This window comes from Scatophagus argus, chromosome 7 (assembly GCF_020382885.2).
Source record: "Scatophagus argus isolate fScaArg1 chromosome 7, fScaArg1.pri, whole genome shotgun sequence".
In the NCBI taxonomy this organism is placed as follows: domain Eukaryota; kingdom Metazoa; phylum Chordata; class Actinopteri; family Scatophagidae; genus Scatophagus; species Scatophagus argus.
Window position 1 is genome coordinate 17,058,203 of NC_058499.1, and position 27,128 is coordinate 17,085,330.

A 27,128-nucleotide genomic window follows, 5' to 3' on the forward strand; every position below is an offset into this window, starting at 1 on the left:
AGCCGGTGATAAGGAATGTACACACTCTCCTCTGTACACATCTCATTTGAGCAGAGGAAATTGGAAAGAAGAGGAGAAAGGGGGGAAAGCGTGGAGAGGTGAGAAGGACAGCGGATGAGGGGTAAAAGGACTGGAAGGAGGAGAGGAGGACAGCGGTGGGCGAATGAATGTTTGCCAGGACAGAGATAAGAGGTCCACCTTGCACCAAGGCGAAGGTGTTGGCGTGAGATTTGGGGAGGAGTGGAGGAAGGAGGGATGAAAAGTGGTGCAGCTGGGGAAACGGAGAGAGGGAGGGCAGATGGAGTGGTAGACAGAGTTAAAAGGACATGCTGAGCAATGCAAGGGAACAGCAGAGATAATTTCCCTCTACTGCTTTTAGATATTTCTCGACAAAAGGATTAAAAATGTAGCATTAGGAGGACTTCATAGCAAAAAAAGAAAGACTGTATGATGGAGAAACACACATGGGCAAGAGAGAAACAGAAGCATACAGAGTATGGGAAGGGATGCAACACCAACTACAGCAAAACAACTTGAGGGGGAACTGAGGGTCAAACAAATCAAAAACAAGTAGCAATGAGGCATACAGTGAGGCAAAAACACACATGATTCTTATTGCTCAGGACAACAGGCTCACACTTGGGCCTGTTTTGAGGGTCACAAGAAAACACTGGAGGGGCAGGGTGACAATATTACTCATAACACAAAAGCAAATTACTCTGGGCTGCATCGGGGGACATGAGCAACACCAAAAGCTGGCCACAAGCGCACCAACGTCTGTGTTAAGAGATTGCAGAAAACAGGGAGAAAGAGGTGAAAAAATCCCAGTCACTACAGCATCTCTAGCCATAAGGAAACACAGCCCAATTTGTATTCATCCGTGCAAACAGGGGCAAACAACCAAGGAGGATAGCGCGCACACACATGGATCCACTGCAGGGTCCTCGCTCTGGGCACCCGAACACACATCACTGATACAGCAGGACTGAGAAAAACAAGCATGCAAACAAAGGCAGCACACAAACAGACAAAGAGGGTGTTAAATTTGCATGTTGCTTTGGAAAATGAATAAATGTAAATTAAAAATTTGCTTGTATTTTAGTCACTCATGTGTTTCTTTCAGTTCATACTGTACTACCCCTTGTGACTCGCCAGTGCAGTTTGCAAGCATGGAATATGAGCTTAATCTTGTGTTGGGTTCACTGCAAATAACTGTAAAAAATGGGATGTGAAACACATTTTGTTATAAAATCACACGCTGTGGATGAACGAATTCCTGTAGTAAGTCGCAAATGTATGCCCACAAACAAATCCCATTTCCATCCTTAGCAGCCTCCACCCATCTGTTCCAGCACTGTGAAGCATCCATCACAGGGCCTAATGGAGGACCGATACTGTCAGATGCTTACTACTCTGGATGAACGCAGCACACAGTCACCACCCCTGACTACGCTAGCACTTGACATCAGAAACCAGGTCAACCTCTCAGAAGATGGAGAGGGCTGCTGATCAGACACACACATACACACACACACACACACACAGTCATGTTTCCATCACTTCTGGGGACATTACATAGACTTACATTCATTTCCTGGAGGTTTAACCACCACCTAACCATAACAATAAACATTACTTGCCTAATCCTAACCTTACCTCAACCTAATGCTAACCTCAACCTAACCCTCAAGCAAGTCTTTACCCTAATATTTAATGATTTACATTGTGGGTACTTGCATTTTGTCCCTATCAGTAAGGCAGGTCCTCACAATGTGACTTTGTAAACAGATTTTTGTCCTCACAACTACAAGAATACACATCCACATGCGTGCACACACACACACACCGAGTCCACCTGTGTATTCATTTATAACTCACAGCATGTCAAGTGATGAATAGAGGGTGGGTGGGTGGTGGTGGTGTGTGTGTGTGGGAGGGGGTAATTGCTAAATCTAAAATCAAACACAGAGGGAAAGTGATTTCTCCCAGTAATTTTCTGTTCATGCATGACTGACCCTCTGGTAGGGCTCACACCCTCCTACATTTCCTTCACTGTAAAACTGAGGTGGGGGGGTAAAAAAGATAACATCTTACTGATATGCCCTTAGACAATCAGGAAGAGGAGATGAAGTATTATTATCAGAGGGTTCTAACGGCATGATTACTGTCTGAGCCTGGCAATTACACTGAAGCCATGATAGCCAAGATTTGCTTATTTTCTCTGTGTTTTCTCAACCAGCCAAAAAAATAGCCAGTTGAAATGGTTGATTAGAGAGACAAAGGAAGGAGGGAGTTGCAATGATCTTAAATCAAATCATTTATATGACAAACATGTTCAGGGACACTGAGGCAAATACAGTGGTCTGAGGAACTTTCAAGAGTATACTTGGAGACAAGTTTTTTGTCCTCGCACATTAGGCAGACCTCAAGTAAACTCAGACTAGACAAATGCTCTAGAAGGAAAGAAAGAATATCCAGTCTATTAATATACAATAATTCTTATTTAAAATGAAGCAAAGATGGAGACAGCATGTGGGACACAGCCGGCTGGCAGGCAGACAGAAGATCTCAGGAAACCATGTTTCTATTCACAAACACACACAAAAGGGGCTTTGGACAGAGGCCTCGGAGGTTAGGTCTAATCCTGCTCCAACTCTCACGATGCCACTCAGACCAATTGTTCAGTCATGAAAAGCACGGGCAATCTCCATAAAGTGATGTGGAAGTGCACAAGGGTCAGCGTGTTTGGGTCTGTGTGGGCGGCAGTGCGGTACAAGCACACCACTGGTTATGTGGGGCTGACCTCAAGTCATATTCTATTATCTTCATGGCATCAGACACACTGGTCTTTGCAAGTTTACACACAAAAACATAGAATAAATAAATAAATGATGTATTCTAAATAATACCAAGAGAGTAGTATAGTGTATTGCCCCGTATTTGTGCATATACTGGTAAAGCATACTGTACATGTCTGTGGTTTTCTCCCAGCAGCAGGTAGGGATGAGAATCAAAAACTGGTTCAAATCACTGAAAACGTTTGCCTCCAACCTTCTCAATTCCTTTTATTGATGACGACATGTTTTTCTGACAGCTGCATTTTGCAAAACAATGACATCAAACTCATGCATCTCCGCTGATGGAAACTTACAACAAGGGTGAGTCAATGCAGACAGGAAGAAACCTGAACAAAATCTCATGAAAATGAATGCGGTGCAAATATCCTCTCATTTGATGATGAAGTATGTACGTATGATGACTGTTGCTAAGTCATGTGCATGTCTTCTTTCTTTCTGCTCTGTTTCTACACAGCGCTCAGACTCAAGAGATCATGAAACATTTGTGTTAGTGCTAAAAATCTGCATAGGCCTGCTTCTGTCCCCACACAGAAAGTTGATCAGCAGTTAGTAAGGGAATCAATAAAGACTCAGACCGATACGGGAATCGATTTGCTTAAACTGGCTGTGTTTAAAAACCCTGGGTGTATAAAGGTTTTGAGTACCCGATGAAGGACAGCAGACTATCAGAGAGAAAAAAAATAGTTCAAAACATTCATCAAACAGATGATCTAAGCACAAAAGGAAGTGTTACACCCAAAAACCTTTTAACTGAAGAGATAATACAAACTCCTCTTGATAGTGGTGCAGTCGCAAGAACACAGAGACAGAAAGATATAAATGGACGAGAGCAGGAGAAGTCACAATTTGATCTTTGGAGAAAACTTTTTCTCACCATTATGGCACTTCAGCGTTTTGTTTGTTTCAGCAGCAAACTCTGAAATCAGTGGTGTGGACAGAATACATCCCACACCTAAATGGTGTCTTCAAGCTTATCCACATTAGGTTGGACACGACCTCAGAGAGCTTGGTTAGTGGGAAAGTGAACAAGAATTGATGGCTCTGGGGCATCTCTCCTCTCAGTAAAGTACAAAAAGCTGCTACCAGCTGCGTTGACAATAGGTTTGCAGAGCAGTATTTGTGTTAATGGTAGACAGAAAAGAGAAAAAGGCAGACAGTACAAAACCCCTGAGGCCTCGAGTCTATACTTACGCGTTAACAGATCTTGCACCTCAGTAATCATATTATCATTGTTTCATTGTGTATGTGTCCATGTGTTTTGGTCACAGCAGATTTAAGGGCAGTCCCTGCATCCGCAACCACCTCCCTGCAGCTCCTGCTTGGACTCAGGGGCGTCTCCAGTTTCCACATTAGACCTGGACCACTGCTTCACTGCTTTCCTTTCAAGATTACAGACAGACACTAGAGCCAGAGCCTCTGTGATTCCCTGCCACCCTGGGTCAGGGTTAAGTAATTGGTTTGGCACGGCTTCCCACCCATACCTACACTAACGTTGCAGTGATTCTCAGCATATTTTAAGTAAATGTACTTATGGGGTAACTGGTGAGTATGCTGAAGAAAAATTGATCTGAGAGATCTACAGATCACGCATATTTATACACCAGTTGAATTGGCCGAGCGTGTCTCTGGTGGGCACGATTTCATTAAACACCTGGCTCCCATCTGAATTGCTCTTCGTCTGAGTTCAAAGCCATTGATTTGCACACCACCTCCGCAGGAAACGGAAAAAGAAAAAAAGGTGCCACATAAACAAGTCCTCATTGATTTGCCGATGGTATGAAAGCAACCTTGGCACGTAGAATGTGACACAAGGACAGTTAGCTCTTTTCTCTCATGATGAGGGTTACTAACTGACATGACAACTCAGCACAAAAGCGGCACCAGAATCACCCAATGTGGTGTTCTCATCATGTGTGTACAAATGGCTTCCCTGAAGATGTTCCAGTGCTCAAATTTTACAGACTTCACCTCGATGTGCGTCTATCGCAAGCCGATTACAATTGAATTCTTAAGAGCGATCCAGCAGTGCACCAGCAAAGCAATAAAAGTAAACAAAGCCAGATTTGTAGGTGTTCATAAATAAAACTCATATATACATATTAAAGAGATCTGCAGTGATATGTAGGCATGGAATGCAGCCAGAATGAGTTTTCTGTCTGTGATCTAATCATCATCACTATCAACAGGAGGACCGGCCTGCTGAGGTACCCCTGAGGAAAGCACAGAATCCCTTCCAACTCCAAAAACAAAAAAAAGTAAAAAAAAAAAAAAAAGAAAACTAAGATTAGTACAAATAAACATTCTCAGCTTCTGCTGTTGTAGCCTTTGCTCCTACTGGATCATTAACGTACATCAGGTTCCACATTAAACATCAGCTGAACAATTTGTCACCCCCCACCATGTGCCAGTCAATGAGGCAGCGTGCTAATAAACACATACTGGGACACTCCTCACGGCAGGAATATTGACTGGTCACTGTTTGTCCACAATGCAGCATGATTATCAAGCACACACATTTCCCACAGATAGGAGCAGTTACAATACAAACTGACATCTAACTGAACAATCAGCTTTCTCTTTCAGGTTTTACAGCTTCTCTTTGAAATACCTTTTAATTTATGGATTTATTAAAGCCCACCATAATGTCATGACTTTTATCAAATCCCAACTGGGTGAAAAACGCCACATCTTTAACAAGAAAAAAAAAAGCACTGTCGATGAAAGAGCTCCAAGAGCACCGTCTCTGTCTCATCGTGCAGCCCACAGTCCTCTTTGGTTACATCACCCGGATTTCCTTCCTCTGGCCATGATGTGTGTCTGTGCCACCCAGTGTGAGAGGGTGTGGGGTGGCGGTGAGGAGTCACAGAGGGCAAACCCAGTGGGGAAATCAGAGCTCTCTCACTCTTTGTGTGATTCAATATCACGCTTGCGTGCCCCTGAATGCATGCCAAGACATTTGAGTTCAGAGCCAATGAACGAGCCACAGACACATAAGGCTTGAGGACCAGAAGGGAAGAGGAGAGCTGTGGTGGCTTAACGACATGCGTGCCCTCTCGCACACACGTGGACACACGCGCACACGGACACAGACACACACAGAGTTAGAGGCAGTGAGAATCAGGCTGATGTCTAAAAATAATTAAATGGCAATAAGAGTGTAAACAAACCCCTCATGTGAAGCAATGTGACAGGTGCATAAAGAATTATGAGGGCTGGCGCTGCCAGCGGCACTGTGTGGAAAAACCTTTTTTACATTTAGAAAGTTGAAGACCTTGAAGTCACTTTAAAACTCTAAGAAGTGCAGATAAGGGACCTGCAATTGCCAGAACATCACCTGAAGAAAAAAACAGTTTTTAAAGCTGCAGTTTATTCTACATTCAGAGCAGCCTGCAGTGCTAAACCTCTAACCCTTCTGCTCACACTCACTGACAGTCCACACGTCAGTGCACATATCCCTCTGAGCTTCTGCTGCTCTCGGCTTGGCAAGCCGGTAGGAACGGGGAATTGTGAATTATGAAATTGGATTATGAGTTAGGGAATTCACTGAGCCCCATATTGTCTGTCAGATGCTCCAGAGAATACTGGGAGGGAAGAATATATTATTTTGGAGAAATGAAACAGGACAGCTAGTGACAGTGAATTGATATGCTGGTTAAATATATATAAGTGGGCGCTTTATGGGGTGGCTAAAGAAAGAGATTTTGAACAAAGAAAGAACAGGCCCTCCCTTAGCAACAGTTGCCTATTAGAGCTTACAAAAGAACACAGAGGTATATTTATATTATCTTTGCCTCTCGTGCTCTTCCGACAATGTTTTTTTTTTTCTTTTCTCGTCTATTAAAGTCCAGTACTCTCCAATCACTCTCAATGGACACAATAAAGGAAACTTGCTTGTGAATATTAGTCAGGAGTATGGGAGCATGAGTTGATGCATTGTTTTGTATGTGAACAGCCTGCTACACTGGGTAATTGGTAGTAAAAAAAAACAGTAGCAAAACATAATGAGAGAATTCCCGTCTTATCTTGCAACTTGCTTTGTTGTCGTCACTGATGTTCTTTGTGCCTTTGATGTGTACCCGAGAAGCCATTCAACATAAAGAGTGCAGGCAGTCAGGATGCAAAAAAATTACAGTCATTAAAAAACGCTCTTTTTAACCTCAGAAGAAACAACACGTGTATCCACATGCAAACACAGCAGTCTAATTAACAGAATTCTTCAGTGGGCTACAAACACATCCTGACATCTTAACTCCCAGATGGCTGTGAGAGAAATGTTAGTTACCGCATGATTGCATGCCAGTGTGTCCATACAGCATCTGTACAGCACTGGGGGCTACATGTGTCTGTCTGGCCCTGAAGCCCTCTGACACCCCAATCAGCCTAACTCTCAATTAGTGGAATCAAAGACATTTAAAGAGGAAACACCGCAGGGAATGCTGGGAGAGGCAGAACAGCAAAGACAAAAAAAAAAAAATTTAAAAGGAAAGCGCCAGAGGACGCAGGGAGACGGAGCGGGGAGGGAGCAGAAAACTGGTTGATGGCAAATTTTTACATGTTTTTAAGACATTTTATATCCATTTGCAGCACAAGATGTAAAAAAAAAAAGCTGCTATTGCGTGTGTGCGTTTAATGGACAGAAAACCAAATCAACCTGTAAATGTTTTAGATTCTGAATACACTTGTCAAACTGTCAAAGACCTGTGGGCCTATTTTGTTATTTGTCGTCTGTACTTAACTTCTCAATCAGAGATGACTGGTCAAACTATACAGTGGGACAAAAAAAAATTACACAGGAAAAAGAAGAGAAGATGTCATAAACGTCACCATACAGATAGTTGTCTTTGTCGTCCACAGTGTAACACAATCAGAGCTTTCTATTTTTCACCTTTTTCTCTTTCTGCTGTCACTTTCATCATCTGGAAAAATGTACTGCTGCGATTGGTTTCACCCACATATTAAACTTATAAAAGAGTCTCTATGAAGAATAGAAAGCAGAAAGCATAAGGGTATAGTCAGACACTATGGGATAGTGAGATCTTTCCAGGCTCTAGGATAGATTGCAAAAAAAAACCTCAGGTTTAAATCCAGATTATTGCTTCACATTCCCAGGAGGTGAAGTATTACATTGTGGCTGAGAGCTCACTGTCACTCCAAAACCTTTGTTGTCAACAGTGTAGCATGGGAAGAGACCACTCCAGATGCTCAAGATTCTGAAAGACTGGCAGGTTAAATAGGCTTCAGTCACAGGCGAGTCCAAGTCTAAGCCTTAATCAGCTATAAAACACTTTGAGTGGAAAAGAGACTGTGACCTGTGACACTTTGTGCTGATGGTGTGTTCGCTGTCCATCAATTCCCCAAATGATATACTATACTACTGATGCACAGCACAGTACATCTCTCTCCCTTCAGGGTTGCTGAATGTAATTTTGTGCAACACAGGCAATCACTGGCTTAAGCATCATTATCTCAGGCAGACTGACAGAAAAGTCAGACTTCCAGAACACAAACTGACACGTTTCCTTTTAACCAGCGTAAGTTGCAAGTTTACGAGTTGGACTAAGTGAATGTTTTCACCCTGACTCCCCACCGCTGACTCCCTGCTCTGTATTCTAGTTTGGCCTGATAGCTCCCGGGATGCAAGACGAATTTCCTAAAACGGAAAGCAGCAGGGGGTATCAGCCATTCTGCTCTTTCTCTTTTCAAAGAACACCACATGCATATATTGATTAGTTAACCAAGAAGCTCCATTCTCACCACATGAACTATATAGTCTGTCTTTGCCCGTCTAACCAATCTAGCCAATCTAACCAATCAGATAGATCAGACAGAATCAGATACATCTGATCGATATTACTGAGTGGCGACTACAGACACAAGCCGTTTTCTCATATGAATTCTGGACAATGCAAATCTGGAGAAACAGGCGGGGACATTGTCCAGAGTTGACCGCTCTGTTTGGTTTAGATGAGGGGTGGGGCCTGGCTAGAGTGTGCATCCTACAAGCTCCATAACATGTGTGTGTGTGTGAGAGAGAGAGAGGCAGCTGCTTCAGAGCCAAAGAGGCATGCATGTTTAATTAATCCAAACATAAAATGCAGATTTTTTTTCCCCCTATCGATTGGTTGAAGAATGCAAAGAATTTCAAACAGCCAGATTTTCTTTGGTTGACTACAGCCCTACAAAATACATATTTTAACAACAGCAATTGTTTCACAAAAACTTATGCAAATCATTTTGGATGAAGCTGTTCCTTGTGTAACATTTTGGAATATGAGTAGAACATTTAAATCTTATTGGGGAGAGACTTTGCTCTGCTCTGACCTGAATAAAGCCCTAAAGTTGTTGGGGGGCCGGCACACTCATCTGAACTAACAGCGTGAGGTTGTGAGGCCAGACTCCCTTAGATGCTCAGTCAATTATTATAAACAACCACATAGCGTTTGTGGGATGGTGGACTGAGCAATTTTTATCCTGACTTTTAAACTAATGTCCATTTTATTCATCTTCTGGGGAGGGAAGGTGTGAGAGAACAGCCTTTTGTGTGTATATGTGTAACTGTGTTTGTGTGTGTGTGTGTGTGTCCATAGGGATGTGGTGTCAAACTCAGCTGACTCACATGAAGCTGTGTGAGTCAACCTGCTGACAGGAAAATGCAGCGGTGGAAAGCTGATACAGGCTTCAGGTAGCTTCCCTGTCATTTATAGAAGGGCTTGAACACACAGAAACACTGAACCTGTACAAATTCACGCAGGCGTCACCTATACGGCACTCCACCAGATTTCAGCACTCTCTAGCCAATACATTTGTTCTTGTGTGTTCAGCAGGTTTCAGGTTTTCTGCGCTGATGTTCACACATCCCACTACCTCTGTCGGACAACGTTAACAGACATATAAATCTATTCTTTATGGCAGAGAAACAACTGTGTTCCCTGAGAAAAGCAAATGCATTGTGGCTTAACAGGTCCGTAGGTTGTAAAAAAAAAAAAAAAAAAAAGCATATTCCACATTAAAACCTCTTTTAAAATGAATCTCTTGTGACAAATGGAATCTGATGATGCTCTCTAACCTCTATTTGTCACGTCTCCCGCACAGCTCCTGCACCTATTTTCCTCGCAGCTGGAACTCAGGAGGCACATCTGAACGCTTTCAGAGTCAGGTTCCCTGATGCTTAAATAGGAGGCATGCAAGTAAATTCAGCCCACAAATGTGTGTGTGGTTGTGCATGTGTATAAGTGTGTGCATGTACTCCACAGGTGCAGACTCCCACAACCCCGGAAGGAATAGAATTTAGGCAGCAAAATAGGAATCCCTTGTAGCATATAAATGAGCAGAGTGCTTGAATGAGGGGAACGGATGGAACGGAGGGTGTGTGTGTGTGTGTGTGTGTGTGTGTGTGTGAGAGAGAGAGAGAGAGAGAGAGTACTAGCAGGGATAACATTCGATCCAGGGGGGCAGCAGCCTGCAGCAGTTCACAGGTGCTACATTCTATAGAGACATCACACACAGGCAATATTCACACTGTAGCACTAGAGGTGGTGACTGACAGAGAGAGAGCTGCCTGTCTTGGCACATTGAAATGATGGACACCACCTGCAGAAAGACCAGAACGCTGCAGAAACAAATAAGAGTTATTAATATTTCATGCTTGCGAAATGATGCTCACAAATAATTTCGCAGCCTGCACTATATTGTCTTGTGTGTGTGAAAAAATTGCATGCACTCATCTAAATGTTTTTGATTTTTGTTAAAGAAGAACAAAATCTCACAAATTCAAGTATGTGGGTAAAGTTTTACGACATGCTATATAGATAAAAGTACTGGGACCCACCTCTTTGTTTTTGAATCTAGGTGTGGTATGGGGCTGTATTTTCAGTTTTGGGCTTGTGAAGGGAAATCTTAATGCTTCAGCATACCAAGACATTTTGGACAATACTATGCTTCCAACCCCACAGCAACAACCCAGGGAGGGCCCCCCTCCGCCCCAGCACTCAAAGTGAGGTCCACAAACACATGGCCTGATGAGTTCGCTGCCAAAGCCGCAAAGGAGGGTCCACTCCACAACGAACGTCCATGCACTTAGAATGCAAAGTCACCAAAGTCCCCATTGGTGTACTGGTCAGGTGGCCCAATACTTCTGTCTATATAGCATATTTTATTGATTAAAATTAACATTTGTGCAGGAAAATAGTGAGGTTTCACTACACACACACACACACACACATCTGTGAAACATGATAGCTACTGTAGCTTGGAAAATAGTGACATTGTTGGGTGAATTCACTGCTTATCAGAGTGTTGAGCAATGGGAGATGCAATTCTAAAGGACTACAAGTAAACAGTTTGAGCCAAGCGTAGAGGACATATGATGAGTAGTCTTGTTTACTGCGGCAGTGCGGATACAGTGGATTGTGAGCTGCAGTTTTTTTCAAACGGACACAAAAGGTGATATACAACTGTAGGCTGTGAAATTACTTGTGAACATCATTTCACAAGTTCAGATGACCCTTATTTGCTTTCATAGACCACATTTCAACTCTAAACAGCCAAGCGTGAAACACACATTGTGGTAAACTGACAGAGACACACAGATTTTGTTACACTCGCTGAATAAAGACTCAAGAAACAAAACAACTCTTAATGCCTCACTGTAATATTAACACTATAAACTATAATTTTCATTTCACAGCACTGTCAAATGTCCTTGACTACTGCTGAATGTATTGCTAGAGAGCAGTACTTAGAGAAAAGTGGCATGTTGTGAAACACTGTACACATTTTTTTTTCAGCCTTGCAGTAAAGAAGGATCTCATGCTGAGGGAGATTTGGCACCCTACAAGACTGTGAAATCCTACAACAGCACAAATTCTCACATGTGACCGCACAAACAAAATGACTTTCACCAGTAAGTGCTTTGTGTTGCTCATTTTTCGATACAATTTGTGACATAATGGAAAAGACTTGGATGAAACTTTGCATGGAGTTGAAGTCGGGCAAATGTTGTTAGAGCAGGACGAATTTCAGCGAAACCTGACCGCGGAGCCCAATCCCTCGCTTCATCAAGATGATTTGCTCACTTATAACACTTGTCACAAATGATTACCCACAGTAATGTATACACTTTAGTGTTAGTAAATGCACTAAACACACGTAGTTACTGCAGATACAGGGAGAATTTCATTTTGCAAAGACCAGCGCATCACTGATGTGTATTCTTCTGACAAGACCTTCTTCTCTCACCCCTAATAATAGCAAAAAGTGAAGACTTGGCCAGAGGCAAGCTCCACTCTTAATTCCAACATGTTATATTCATTAGGTTTGGCCATAAAATACAAAGCTACTAGCTTGCCCCCAACTCTCATTTTGCCAGCAGTTTAAATAATGCAATCAAACACTGCTGTAGAATAACACAGCAGTCAAAAAATAAAAGAATTTATATGTGATCATACTTTTTTCCTGCTCATTGCTCTGAATGTGTCAAATTGTCTTCACAAACCACCACATTTAGCACAAAATAAAATTTCCTTTGATTTCTAACTAAATACAATAAATCACATACATGACAATGTTCCTGGCTAAAGGCTACTACATGAAAGCTGTTCACACACACACACACAAAAAGAGTAAAGACACTTAAAGGTGGCATTGACAGGCTCTACTATGCTATTCAAACAGGTTTTCACAACTATGGTAAAAACTTCCATTAACTTAACTCAGGAGAGTGAGGCCTTCACCTTGTACAGGCAGAGCTCAGGCTTTATTGCAAGCACACACACACACACACACACACACACACACACATATAAATATATACTGTATATATATATATGAAAGTGCTCAAAGAAGAACAAATTACTCCTCTATTTGTCCACATCCTATGTGTATCTGCACGTGTATGACTGCACAGTTCGTCCTACAAACGTATGGGCTGGAAGTAGATTAGTGTGAAGAGGCAATATAATCTGCGTTTATAAAATTCAAAGGGAGAACTGGGGTGAGATATGGAGGACAAGACAAGGTCCACTATGTGTTATCACACTGCAACAACAAAAAAACCCTCACAATCACTTCCTCCATCACTAACTTCAGCAAAGTGGAAAACACTGTTATCAACAAAAACTTCTGTTTTCTTCTCCTTTGTTTACCCTCCGACACACACACACACACAGGCCAATGGAGCTACAAAACTGCAAAATCTTAAACTAATCCCTTCTCATTAGAAAATCATTTTTAAAGAGACACTTGTACTTCAGTTGTCACTGACACTGAATGCACAAGAGATGCTGACGCTGTTTGAACCTGGAGCACACAGTCAGCAGTACTTTTAACAAAGCAAAACCGTGATAAGAGCGTTTGTGCATTTGTGACAAGCTGCTAAAACAATGAACATTAACTTGGCAAGCAGAATTACCAGTTGATGTAATGGCTGATTAATTTGGCACTTTAATTCATGAGAAATAAGTGAGTTACATGGGGGTGCTTTGTCATCTCAGTAATGAGGCTTGATTCTATCTAAATGAAAACAACAGAGAGGTTTTGAGATAACGGTAGTGCAGACATGTTATCACAAATGTAGCGGCAAAGTGGTTTATTTTCTTTAGTGAAACGACAGCTAACATGGAGAGCTACAGTCTACAGTGTGGTCTGAAACACACAAAAATTAGTTAGTCACACTCTGCTGCTAAGTACACGCAACTTTACACGACAGACAAAAAACCACATGAATGCTGAAAAGGACAATAAATGACAGCAAGCGGGATTTAATGTATTTCCACATCAATATGCAGCTCCCTATACATGCAAAACAGCTGATGTTAGATGAGTAGAAGACATCTAATGTCTCTCAGACCTTTTACTGCAACAGGACATATGGCTGTGAATGGACATGTTGGCTGTTGTGAACATGAAAGGTGTGGCCTTTCACATGTGTAAAGGTCTCCTTATATACTAAAAGAAAAGGCTTTTGCTAACATTTTATTCATCTCTTTCCTGTATCACGTCAGGATGTTTGCTTAAGAAACTTAAAAACAAATGTGAGTGAACTCCTGTTAGGTGAGCTTTAGCAGGACTTCACACAGATATTAAACCCCATGTGTGTTGTAGGCAAACAGCAACCTGCCATCTACTGTCTCATACTGTATGTTTATTTGTGCTGTCAGTATTTTAGTGTCTTCATGCTGTTCATTTGTGTCCTGTTGTTTTGATGCCTGTTGTTTTTATGGCTTTTATGCCCTTAATGCCTTAAATCTGTTTTTATAGACTAGATTTCATTGCATTTTGATGTGTATTCGATGCGTTCAATATTCCATTTGTGAAGAGCAGACAGGGGACTGAATAGAGCGCACTGCGTTATTCTTCATGCACGACACAATAAAACTTAGACTCAGGGTCAGTATGAACAGCATGCAACTCATCCCACAAACATAAACATGTTTCTCCTTGTATACATAAGCACTTAGGTATATACAACTCTGATTCCAAAAAGTTGGGACGCTGTGTAAAACAGAAGTAAAACGCTGTTCGTTTGCAGATGATCACATTCTATTTTTATTTAAGTTGTACACAGAGTCCCAACTTTTCTGGAATTGGACTTGTACATACATGTATACAGATCCATTTATCCACTTGCTAAACCCACTTTGTGTAGCACACTTACAAATCTTGCTCTATCCTCCAGCACTCAATAAGTCCTTGGGTGTTTTTTTCCCTATTCTCTGCACTCTCAAGCTGGATCAGATGAACAGAAAAAGTGCTTGAATGATGTATTATGCGTATCGGCACATTGCCAGTCCTCCTATCCTCCCCAGCAATGTAAAAACACCTCATTTTCACCAGCAGGGCAGCTAGCAGCAGCATATTTGACAGAGAGATAACAGAGTTGAATTGTCTTGCTTTACAGGAGCAGGTGAACCTCCATGTCAAATGCAGCCAGATGAGAAGCTTGCATTTGCGCCACATCTCATTTGTCGATGCAAAAACGGATGTACATAAAGCAGAAGGTGGGATAGATGTGTCATTTTGTGGAGGAAAGTGGAGGCTGAGAAGCAAGAACAAAACATAGAGGACCAAGCAAGCAGGAGGGAAATGAAGGCGGAGGAGGTGGAAGGAAGCGTGCTGGCATCAGATGTACAAATGTCCTCTCTTTCAGTGAGCTTTTATGAATGTCCCCTCCATGCCATCGTGTAAAGCCACATGGTAGTCAAGACATCAGCAGCAGCTACAGGGAGCCCGCATCTTTTCTCACCCTGCTGTCAATGGATGACACCGTCAGTTATTTTCATTTAATTTGCTTTCAGTGTTGCTGCCTTTTTTTTCTCTTTTTTATTGTTCCTAATGTTGTCAAAAGGTTTCTCTTTATTCCCATTCTCATGTTTAAATTACCAAAATTATCTTCTCTGCTCACTGGAGCATCCTTTTTTATCCTTTTTATTTTATTTAACACAGTACTGATCCTACTGTTCGCTGCTTTGCATGGATGTGCTGGCTATTAGAGCACACCGAAAGCTTCAGACTGAAGAGTAGTCCTGCTGGACAAAATAAAAAATGGTTTGCAGAGGTAGGTTGAAATAATGTAGTCATGACACAACTCGTATGGGAAAATGCTGGACATTTAGCTATGATACTGTCTGGAGCTCAGCATCACTTTTTGTGCAGGACAGAGGAATCTACAGCAGTGCTCTTGGCAGCAGCCATCTCTATGTTGGATGGGAGATACTGCCTGATATACTGTGCACGAGACAAAGCCAACAGAAGTGCTGAGATTTAAGAGTGATAAGTGATTTTCTCATTGGTGATTTGAAAAGAGATAAAGTGGCCCAAACCCAAAAAGGTAATCGGCAAAGGCTCACCCTGAAGGTGAGAGAGGCGGCCTTTTCAGGGCATCCCGCCAATGTGGAGAAAATCTAGACTGGATAGTTAAAGATTGTGTGATTTGTTGTACACAAAGCACAGCCTAAAACACCAATATGGGAGAGAACTCCAGGATTTGGAGATACTACTGAATATTCAGAGAGCATTTCTGATCTTAAATAACGAATCTCGGCGTTTAAAATGATTTTGGCCCTGTAAAAGTGTCACTGCTGATGGTTTTCAAAAACATACTTGTAATTTAAATGTCTTTTTTCCTGTGTTTATGAAAATCAACTTTCAGGGATGTGAACTTTGTTCAAGATACACAATCCATTACAGTGAACAACACATTTTAATTATTGTCATAGAGTAACAACAAGAATGTCACCTTCACCAAAAACAAAAGAGATGATGCTCACTGTGATGAATTCGTATTTCAGCTAAGCTCAAAGTTGCTTGTTAAATTAACTTATTCTCATGCCATAATGAACTGAGTAAAAACTAGAAATGCAGAAAAGCAAACTTTTAAAAATCCCTGCTATGTCAAACAAAGTGAAAAGGCTAGAACAAGCAAAAACATTTGCGATAATCCTTTAACCATCAGCCACTCGTTTTGTTTACTTTAGTCTGTGACTGAACTTTCTGTGACAGCTTGCTAAACAAACTTCTTTTTGCCCGCAACTTTCCCCCACAGTAACAGCCACCAAAAACTAAGCTCCTAGAAATGAAAAAATGTCAGTAAAAGAAGCAGAAAAAAACAAGCTTTGAAAAAAAACCCTCCTGCATAAAACAACATAAAAAATAACCAAAATAGACTTTTAACGTGATCCCTGATTTTCCATCAACTGTTTAGTCCAATTGAGATTAGAGGGATAAACAAGAATTTATCTATACTACAGTGGATACTAAAACAGAGTATTTAATTCTAGTGAGTTATAAAGAAGTAAAATTAATAAATTAAAATTCAGCGCACATTGACAGGGCTCCTCTCAAAGAGAGTATGCACAGTTGTACAAACACGAACACAGCGCCAACGTAAACTGGAACCTTTCCTCTTCTTTTGAATATCTTTCCTCATGACTGGCCACGATAGGAAAAAAAAAAGGCAATAGTGTTTGACAGCCAGCGGAGAGCAGGGCCACACTCCTCCAGAAAGCAGCTCACGTGGTAATCAAGGCAGCGAGCAGGCTTTTAAGATGCAAAACAAAAGAATGACAAAGTGCGGCCCTTGTCCTCCTCTTCGTCCCTCCTGCTCTTGCTCTCTGCTCCCGCCTCCTCTGATGATCCTACGCTTCACGATGGAAAGCAAGATGTAGACAGTCAGATGGAAAAGATAACTTGGATGATTGGTGAGATGGAACAGGAGGAGATAAAATGTTAAGATGGGATTTTTTAAAAAAATGCTGCTATGGTACCAGATAAAAGAAAGGAAGTTGAGAGGGGACCTATTCAGCTCGAGCTAAGCAAAATGAGTTTCATGTTGGATTGCCTTCAGTAGGGGACACCTGTTAGACGTGCTGTGGAGCAGCGGGGAGCCTTATCACTATCGCAAACCCTTTTCTTGGTGTTTTTATCCTTTCAGATCTGTAGCCAGATACAACGCATGGGATTTAGTTTTATCTGAATGGCAGCCAGGCATGTAAGCAAAAGCCCTTAAATGCTAGTGTGAAGAAAAACTCAAACATTCCCCCCCTTTGTTGTTCAACTTTACCCAGCAAGCCTTTAATAAATGGAGATGAAATTCCTGTTCCACCTCCAGATCTGATTCCACAAACATGTAAATATTCATAATATTCAAGTAGGCAGTGAAAAGTCAGGATGAAAACAAGGGTGAAAGGGAATACGAGTGAAAACTATGGCACTCAGGGACGTGTGTGATTCGGTCATTTTACTCTCTTATATCAAGTGTATCCACTTTTGTGACTTTTCAACAGAGCTGTGAAAAAAATCCCCCCAAAAATGATTGCAATGCAAGCGACACGCCTGTCTCCAAAAATGCAGCCTCTTCTCTTTCTGAGGTTTATCTGTCCCTCTGCTCTGATGCTTTCTCTATCTTTGTTGCGAGCCTGCACAGCCTCAAGGAGAGGTGACCTTTCCTATTAACCACCACTACAGAAAGCTCATTCTGAGCAGCGGGGAGCACGCAGACACACAACTCTTTGATGATTGATTGAAATCCTGCAAGCTCTGGATCACTTACAGTAAGGCAACACCAGAGCTGATACAGCCCAGAGCTGCACAGATACCCCATGAAAGAAAATCCTCCTGTACAGGTTGGGGGTTGGAGGGTGGGGGCAGTAAAGAGCGGAACCAATCCTGAGCGCAGGGAAACTGACAAATCCCATCATGACAAGGATCATGATGGTCTGCGGTCGATACTCCCACCCGACATCTGTCTCTCTGGCATTCCCTCTTTTTATTCTTGCTCTCTCTGGCTGTTTCACATTTCTTAAAACTCGCCACCAACTCACTCTCCGTTTTCTGATTCACACTCTGCTCCTCTGCGTCTCTCGGCAGTGTCCCAGTAAATTGTCCAAATTGTGTGGGTTTCATGAGTGTCTACTGAGGAAATTGGTCATAATTAAATCTCAGTGGCATTGTTTAACAGTGTGATTGCTGCATTTAACACACACACTGCTGTATAGGATGGCCTCTGTTGAATGACTCTCTATAGTGAACCTCATCTGATGGGCACATCATCCATAAAGGGACTGCAGTTCTGCGTACAAACACATTCGACTGCAGCACTTCAGACGTGTGGAATCGATGCCTGTCCCTCTTCGGCTTTAGATGGTTTATATTCATTAATTGCTCCTGTTGAGAAGCTTTCATTGCACTTGCAGTAACATAATGAGTTGTTGTCAACTCAAGTGGTGTTATCTCAGTTATCTTCATTTCACTTGTCTCTCCTCTGCTCTGCTCTGCTCTGTGTGTGTGAGGGAGAACAGAAGAGACAAGAGACTCTACACAGTAAAGACTCTCACACTGAGCTGAGATGAAACAAGTGCATATTGGGTAAATAACATGTTGAGGATTGTCTTCAGCAACATTACAGTCGTACATTTAACGCACAAGACAGTGCAACATCAGAATACAGAGGAAGAATCATGTTATTGCGCTACACAAACGCACTTGCATAGCATTAATATCGAAGGAAAAATGGCTGAGATATGCAGAATGACAAGGAAGTGGAAACTACCCTCACAATTTCAAAATAAAGGTCTTTGCATGAGAAGAATACAAAGCATAAATGAAATATTTCTCCCAGAGCACCGCGCACCCTGAAGGGCTGAGTTTATTACAAGTCACAGCCACATCCTCTGCTGATGCATCCTGCTGCATGTCCCACCTGTTGCGTGAGAAGGGTGTCCTTCTTCTGCCCTGTCCCTCCCCTCTAAACGCTTGTCCCCCATTCACAGCGAGCGTGCCAGCGGGCACACAGTGCTATCATTCAGCTGCTTCCTCTTCTGCTTGGCTAAACACTGAAGCTAAAGTGCAGACGGCAGCGGGATCTGGGAGGTGCACATTCACAGACGCATGCAATGACACACTGTGGGAAAAACAAACTACATCACACATACACATTTCCTTCTCTTTTACACTAAATCTCTCTGTTTCACTCACTAACTTTCACACACACACACACATCTCCCGCGGCAGAGCCGTGGCAGAGGGCCAGAACTCTCATCTGCATGGGGCAGAGCTGGTACCTTGATGGTGGCTGGTTAGGCAAGCCAACACAAATCTCATTAACCCCGAGGTTAACACACTCTGGACCGTTGTTTTTCCAGCGCTTTCACTCACCTTCCAACATAGCTTGCCTTCACCGCATAATCTTATATTCACATCGGTATGTGAATGTAACACATCCCCAGTGTGAAATAATTTAGGGCTGTTGTGCTTGAGAAACAGAAAATGCTAAATAACCAGTGGAGGACAAGAGTGTTACTGAGCAAGAATATATTTTCTCAAATGCACATGTATGTGAGAACAACATGTAAAATGAAATATAAACAAGTGCATAGGAGAGCATTAGGTATTATACACCCCTACCCAGGCTAGCTCCCCAGACACAAGTTAACAATGGAATAACTGCCACATGCAGATGCTTTTATGACACAGTATTTTAAATTAAATACAATGTCAAAGGTACAGCCACTTCAACTGAAAGGACTGCTTCATATCTAATGCAGTTTCTACATATTGGTATTGTTATATGTAATCATTTCTCAAGGGTAGCGAAGACAGACACACAGATTATAAGTTACAGCATTGAAAACATCCAGGTGTCTGCAGCAACAGCTGCCAGCTAGAAATCAAATTATGTGTCTGTGCACATACCAGAACAATTTCCGTGAAGCCAGCCAAACAGTATGGCTGCAAAGAAATAAAAAAAACACCTCAGCACACATCACATTAGTACAGCTACATTTTCATAATTCACACAATTCTGAATTTCTCCTGATGAAAGGCTCTTTCTTTCTTTCTTTCTTTCCAGTCATTAAAGGGCCCAGCTTTCCTAAATGGAAGCAATCTTTAAAAGCAGCACTGCCCAGCTGGGTTCACATGTCCCCAGTTCAACATGCCGAAACCACTTTGTTGATGCAGACCTGCAGACCCACCCACGCTGGGCTCAGAGTTCCTATAAAAGCTGCTAAATTCAACTCAGTCAGAAACATGCCAAAGATATACAACATAACTGACTCCGAAATTGCGTTTCATTAAGCATGTAGGTTGTTTATGTCTCTTTGCACTGCACACCATTAACAACTGTTCCGTTTCATCAAAGGTGTAACACTGAGCAGTTGCATTATTCACAAACCTGAAAACGTAATAAGCGATATTCATTGTTGCATGAATAAATGATAATGTGAAAAGGTGCTGTGTATGTTTTTCAAACACTTACACGCACCAAGGTGGCGTCTGCCGTTTTGCCGGCAGAGCGCTTCTGGCCGAGGTAGAGCTGACCGACCGTGAGAACCACAGGAGCTAAAATTAGGGAAAGTGACATCGGAGGGCACGGTTACCATGACAGCAAGCCAGCCTGAGGGTGTTGCTGCTGAGATACAACAACGAGCCAACTCTAACTTGATACCGATCTGCAAGTATATCCAAGTGTTTGAAAGCGTGCCTCTTTGAATCAGTTTCTACCTTTCTCTTCAGAGACGGTTATATCTGTTTTTGTCTCTCAGTGGATATTGCAAGCACTCAGGCTTCCTCAGAACCTATGAATGCACTGGTCTTGATAAGATGAGTTTCCAAATGTCCCACCAGCCTAACACATTTCTCTCCCATATGTTGTCTCCACGGGCAACCAAGCAGGCAATCTGCTGAAGCCCCTGAGACTTCCCCTCTCCAACTCCTTCCTTATCCCTTCAAAGCGGTGATGATATGGAAGCGTATGTGTGTAGTATGTGCTATTTTACAACTATATAGGGAACATATTTGTATGTTTGCAAGGGGGTGGTTGGGTGTATGCATAAGTGAGCAGCTCCACATGTGTAATCATAGTTAATCAATAGAAGCCTGTATGTTGCAGCCAGCCTCCTCCTCCTCCTCAGTGGACCTGTTGATGCTGGAAAACAGGGGGGCTGTTGTACAACTGGGTGGCCACATAGATGTGGCACTCATCTAATATGCACCGCAGCACTGCCGGCCAACACACTTTCTCATTGAAATTCTGATTAAATAAGGGCGGTCTGGCCAGTGTGCAGTCTGTAAACTGTTTAATTATACCTTTTGGCTTTCCCCATCATCAGAGTAAAAACAGCAAACTCGGCTTTTAGGAAAATATAGATGGATGTCCTAAGAAACATCCACACATTCACAAAAATCACATTGATATTGCTCACTGTGCTGTAATTATATTCCTTTGAGCAGCCTATTCATAACCGAAAGAGGATTGAAGGACATGTAAATGATACATTAATACACAGAGCAAACCGAGATTGTTTTGTTGTTGTGCATGATGTGAGGAAAAGCTCCTGACCTACAGTTTTCTCCTCAAGAAAGTTAACTACCTTTGGGAACAATCATTAAGATAGTCAAGTTCCTGTCTTCTCAAGCCACTGTTCATGTAAGCCACCATCTCTCTAGTACTGGATCCTTTTCTCCTGACTCCCTCTCTACTGTCTATAAAATCAGAAAAAGGTGAGTGGGCTGCAGATCACAATTCTATCACACAGTCCTATCCAGTAGTGAATAATTCAGTGGCAGAAAACGATGGTTTATTTCAATTTGGCTGTGGCTGGCATTAGGGTTAGGCAGAAAAAAATTTTAACTGCTTTGATACTAAGTCAAGTACTGGACCAGACCAGTAATACTGCATTTTGCCACTAGGTCTTTCATGTGAATCAGCCTACCCAGCCTTAGCTGGCTTTGAGAGATGACAATCCTGAACTAGAAAATACCTAATAGTACTTCTGTATAATTGATTTCTTTGCCCACAGTTTTCTATTACTGTGACCACATGTGAATTCTGAGTAATGATGTGTTAATATTAATTATACCGTTCCCATTGTACAGATTGAGTGAAACACTGGCTCGGTCAGGAACGTCATCACTCACTGAACTTAGGACGTAAATGCCAATAGCCAGCTAAAAACAAAAACATTCCTATTTGAAGCTCGGTCAAGGCAATCAATTGCATTTTGTGTCATTTTTGTGTCTCTACCGGGAAACACACAAGCAGGCACATACACATTGCTGCCAACTGCAGAGGGCAATAACAGCTGGTGGATGTAATGCACCAAAAAGGTAGCAAAGGAGAAGATACAATGTTAAGATCAGTACAAAGTCTGTCAGTTGAATCAATTTATGACAAATGTGTTCCTGAAATGACTGTACTACCGCTTTTCACAAACTGATTGCTCTCCCTTGGGCAGTGTGATGTGTAGGAGCAGCTATATTGGGGTTACATCTACCAGAAAAGGTGGCAGTAGCCTCAATAATTCAAGGAGATGGAGACCACAGAACTTCTGTGAACTACGAAAGTTCAACATACTCAAAGACAACACAAATGTTTTATGATGTAGAAAATGTATTCAACTTGTTTGTTGGGTAGAAAAGGTCTGCACAAAGTGTTTCGGTTGACCGTGTTTGTTTTCCATAAAGTCAGCGCAACAAGGAAGCCTCTTCTCAGAGTTTCGGGCTTCTGCTCCCTCATTATGTTGACCCAGCCAACCAACACATGAGCACACCGAGGTGAGTAAACAGAATGTGTTAAAAAAAAAAACATCATCTTATATAAACTGTCTCCAACAGGTTTCTCAAGTCATTATTCACAATTAGATAGACAAAGCCTCAGTGGGGCACTTTATGCCAAAATGTTTACATTTCTCATAAATCTGCTGGTCACATGCCGATATGAATTTATCTAGTGGGTGAAGTACTTACAGCAATATGTCTGTGTGATACGTGCGCTTGCTTAATGAGAGGATTTCACTGAGATGAATCTAATTTCCTCCAAAATAGGGACAAGCTGAATATAAATTTGACAAATTGTCATTTCATATTCAAATAAGGGAGGACTCAGGCCAAAAATGAAATTACATTATTTCTACCTGACCCACTTCGGTGGTGAGAATCAATGAAGATTCTTGTGTGGAGAGAACACCGCCAGCCTGATATGAATATTTACACACTTCATGGAGTCCCATTTTCAGTAATGGTTACATCTCACTTAGAAACCCTTGGTGCGAGAGGGGACATGTTATTCATAAGAGGTTAAGTGAGTTGACCTGCTCAGATGCCTGCTAAATGGAAGACAGTCAATTAGACACACAGACCAGCACACCACGGGATAACAGCTTCCTTCCTCATCAGACAAGTCACAAAGGTAGACTATTAGTGGAAGCCTTAAAATGAGGAACACAGTGACAAAAATAAAAAAGTATGTATCGAACTCTGTGATTTCAGAAAATAAAAATGTTTATAAGGTAGACAGCGAAAAAGGATGCAGACATATCTAGTAAATCTGCTTGTATAGGACGGTTAACAGTGACCATAATTACATCACCTTTAGCGTTTGTATGTGAGCACAGCGTGTGGATATGTTATCACAAGCACAGGTGCAACCCAGCACAGTCCAAAAGGAAAGATCTGCAATAAATTTGGCCTATTTGAGGCATATACTGTTTGTTTACTTTTCTTGAGCGTTTGGCCATATACATCCAGGACAGCAGAATAACTGCTTCGCAAAATGTTAAATTCACTGCAATGACAACGTGCTGCGTTTTTCACCTACAAACTGACACATCTGGTTAATGTCTGCCGCATTCGCCAGATGCAACAGGCCAGAGCGGCTTCAGCCATCGGTAAATCCAGTCTGTCACTGGGGAAACCCAGAGGCTGACGATCGCTGTGTGTCACTGCATTGTATGTGTGTATGCTTGTGTGTGTGTGTGTGAGAGAGAGAGAGAGAGTCTGGTCGCAGTGTACACTCTTCAAGGACATCATAATCACTACATATCACTTTACAAAGACAGCTGCAGGAGACAAAGTACACCATCATCCCATGTTATATCTGGTAGTGGTGATGATTCGTCACATCTTTCATCAGTGTTGTTGTCATTAATAGTTCCTGTGTATTACTCAACATCATCCGCTGCTACAACCAGCCGTCACGCTGGAAAGCAGTCAAGCTTTGTTAACAGGAAGCATCACAGCAGCAGGTGGAGATCTGCCTCCCCTGTACTGGCCAACCCAACCCCTGATATTTTTCCAGGCCCGACTGGCATGCCTGTGACCTCTGAGCACACCTTCATGAACAGCTCTTTGATTATTAATGTTGAAGGCGGAGGTCTGGCTTCCGACCTGGTCTGACACTGCGGTGCTCTTTACTTAGCCCTGGAGAAGGAAACTATTGTTAATTTATGAAGACACGCTGCCTCTCTGTGTTACTTCTTATATCTGTTTCTACACACCACGCTGCCCTAGGGAGAACAATCAGTATGAGAAAGGCAGCAGGACGGTTGAGCAGCAACACATTTAACAGAATCCATACAACGGCCAATATTTACAAGGGGACTTTATGTGTCTGTAGCGTTTACACTGATAACATCACAAGTTATGGTTTCACTCTTGTGATTTTCTCCCCTTACATCTGTATGTATTCTGGTGAGTTTATGGCAACCTTACGCTTTACAGCATTATTATCTCCTGCTATGTCACCTCAATATTGTCAAAATATCCCCCCAGGAGCTAACTGTACTCAGTACTACCTTTACTGTGATGTTATAGTTTAGGGTATTATCTCCTGAGGTATCGCTACAGTATTCATACGGGGTCTGTTAAATGTCATTTTAAATGTCTTCAGAGATTGTTAGTTCATATCCATCATGGAAACAGACAAGACCCCTCTTACACAACCTGAAAGTGTAACACATGAGATGGCTATAGGAGGCTTCCGTCTCGGGAAAACCCTACCTTTCCCGTAGTTGAAGTGGAGTTTGATGGTCTTGCCTTGGTTGATGTGCAGGTACGTGAACCACACGGCGGAGGTGAGCAGGACCAGCAGCAGCAGGAGCTTAAACTGCTTCCGGATCTTCTTCACGGGGAAGCGCAGCATCCTGGCTCAAACATCCTCCGGTAGCCGCCCGGTAGATAGTCAAAACGAGTCCGGAAAATAGTCGATCGGGCGCTGCTGTGTTTCGCTTCTGGCTGTCCGCGGATCTACTGACGGGCTACTTCTCCCGGTCACAGCGACGGCATGTGACCCGGCCAGTAAAACAGGGAGTGTTGACTACAGACGGCTTAAAGCGCTTCTCATTCCCACGGATCCACGGTGTGACAGCAATGCCAGACTCGTCGTATCCTCAGATCTGGGTCCAAACACCTCCGTGGCACTCATTGCTCATGTATGCAACCCGTTGTCACCTCTTTGCTTATGAACTGCGGGGCTTGTAAACAGGCGTCCCTGCTGAAGTTTCCAGGGAGCAGCAGGGAAAAGGCTGCAGATCAAAAGCCGCTAAGTTCAGTTAAGAGCGTAACCAGGGGGAACAAAATAGCAGTCCGGCGATAATCTACGCAAATCCCCTGTAGTTCAAGGCTTTGCTGACACCGCGACGCTCATTATTTAAACGGCGACTCAAGCATCATCCCCGGCCATGGAGTTTAGGGCAAAGGACCAAAGAGCAAGAAGAAGAGAAATTTAGTTTCCATGTGGAGAGGTGATGGGACAGAGCATCTCCACGGAGCTGCTACGCGTCCTTAAAGAAGGACCGTTTTCCTGCACGACAGAGTGATGGTTTTAATCTCCCCACATTAGCACAAATGAAATCAAAGGGCCTCTCAAGTGAAATATGACATCGCCTAATGTCGAAGAAAGCTTCGGATGGAATGGCAGGTGTGAGGGTAACCTGATGAGGGAAAGGTTCGGGTAGCGATCAACCAAATGTCACAGCCCTGTGCGCTCCGTCTATTGTCAACGCTGAAACTGAGACTCGGGGCTTCCAATTCAGGTGGAGCGCGTTTTTCATTTAAGTCCTACCAAGAGAGGAGGGGCGATCAGCTGTCATCCTCACACTCGAATCGGCAAGAAGCCCCTAGACGAGTAGCTAAATATGACAGCGTTGTACACTGAACACTGTGAATGCTCCATGGCGCCGTAGCTGCAGAGGTTTGATAGAAATACTCAGATGTGACTGTCCGATGTGAGGTCCGGAAAGCAGACGTCCATGTGCTCCGGGTGGTCAGTTATCTCACAGCAGGTGCGTTTCACCCAAAAGTACCCTGCGTTGTCCGAGTCCAGGAGATCACGAGCAAACAACCTCATCCGGATTACACTAATAAACACTGATACGTGGGGGCAGCAGCGGATGCACTGCCTCGTGTTGTTATTCTGTCATGAGCTTTTTTCCCTTTAAAACGCCGCAATAGCATCGTCCACGCCGCTTGTCAGTGCGCGCAGGGAGAAAAACACAACTGAGCTCCAGGAAGGGTGCCGCGGAGAAACCTGCAACAAGCGCTGACATAAACACAATCGGACATGGTTTTGTTTTGCTACAATGAAACACGTAAGGGTATCTCCTTCTACTGCACAGCCCCGTACGCCCATCAATTGAGCATCTTAACGGTGCAGAGCAACCTAACCTGGGCGGACGCGGAGTGACAAGTCCCGCGTCCAATTAGAGCCCTGCAAAGGGGTCACAGGAGGCGGGATGATGAGGTTCGTCCTCACCGTCGCTTGGTACCAGTGTAATCCATCATCCAATAGCTGAACGCACATCCTGAAACTTGTTAAGCTTTTCATATTTGAAAGCGGTGATTTTTCCGGTAATGAAGAAACAACTCAATAAACTAAACTGCTATAATATGGGTAATTGATCTAAATATTATCTGTGTAGAAAAATAATCGTTTCGTGCCGGTCTTTGGCCGTCTAAACAGTAAGTTCTTTGAAAAAGCATTTCCTGACAATCATTTCT

At 42.7% G+C, this 27,128-nt stretch overlaps 1 protein-coding gene across 1 annotated transcript in view; it reads right to left on the reverse strand.

The window, feature by feature from the left end:
- b4galnt4a (beta-1,4-N-acetyl-galactosaminyl transferase 4a) overlaps nucleotides 1-26,860 on the reverse strand; it is a 124,881-nt gene extending 98,021 nt beyond the window's left edge. Inside the window, exon 1 of the mRNA XM_046394793.1 lies at nucleotides 25,131-26,860. Within this exon, the coding sequence (XP_046250749.1) occupies nucleotides 25,131-25,272 (142 nt within the window). The 5' untranslated portion in view covers nucleotides 25,273-26,860. The remainder of the gene's footprint in view (nucleotides 1-25,130) is intronic.
- Nucleotides 26,861-27,128: the final 268 nt, after the last annotated feature.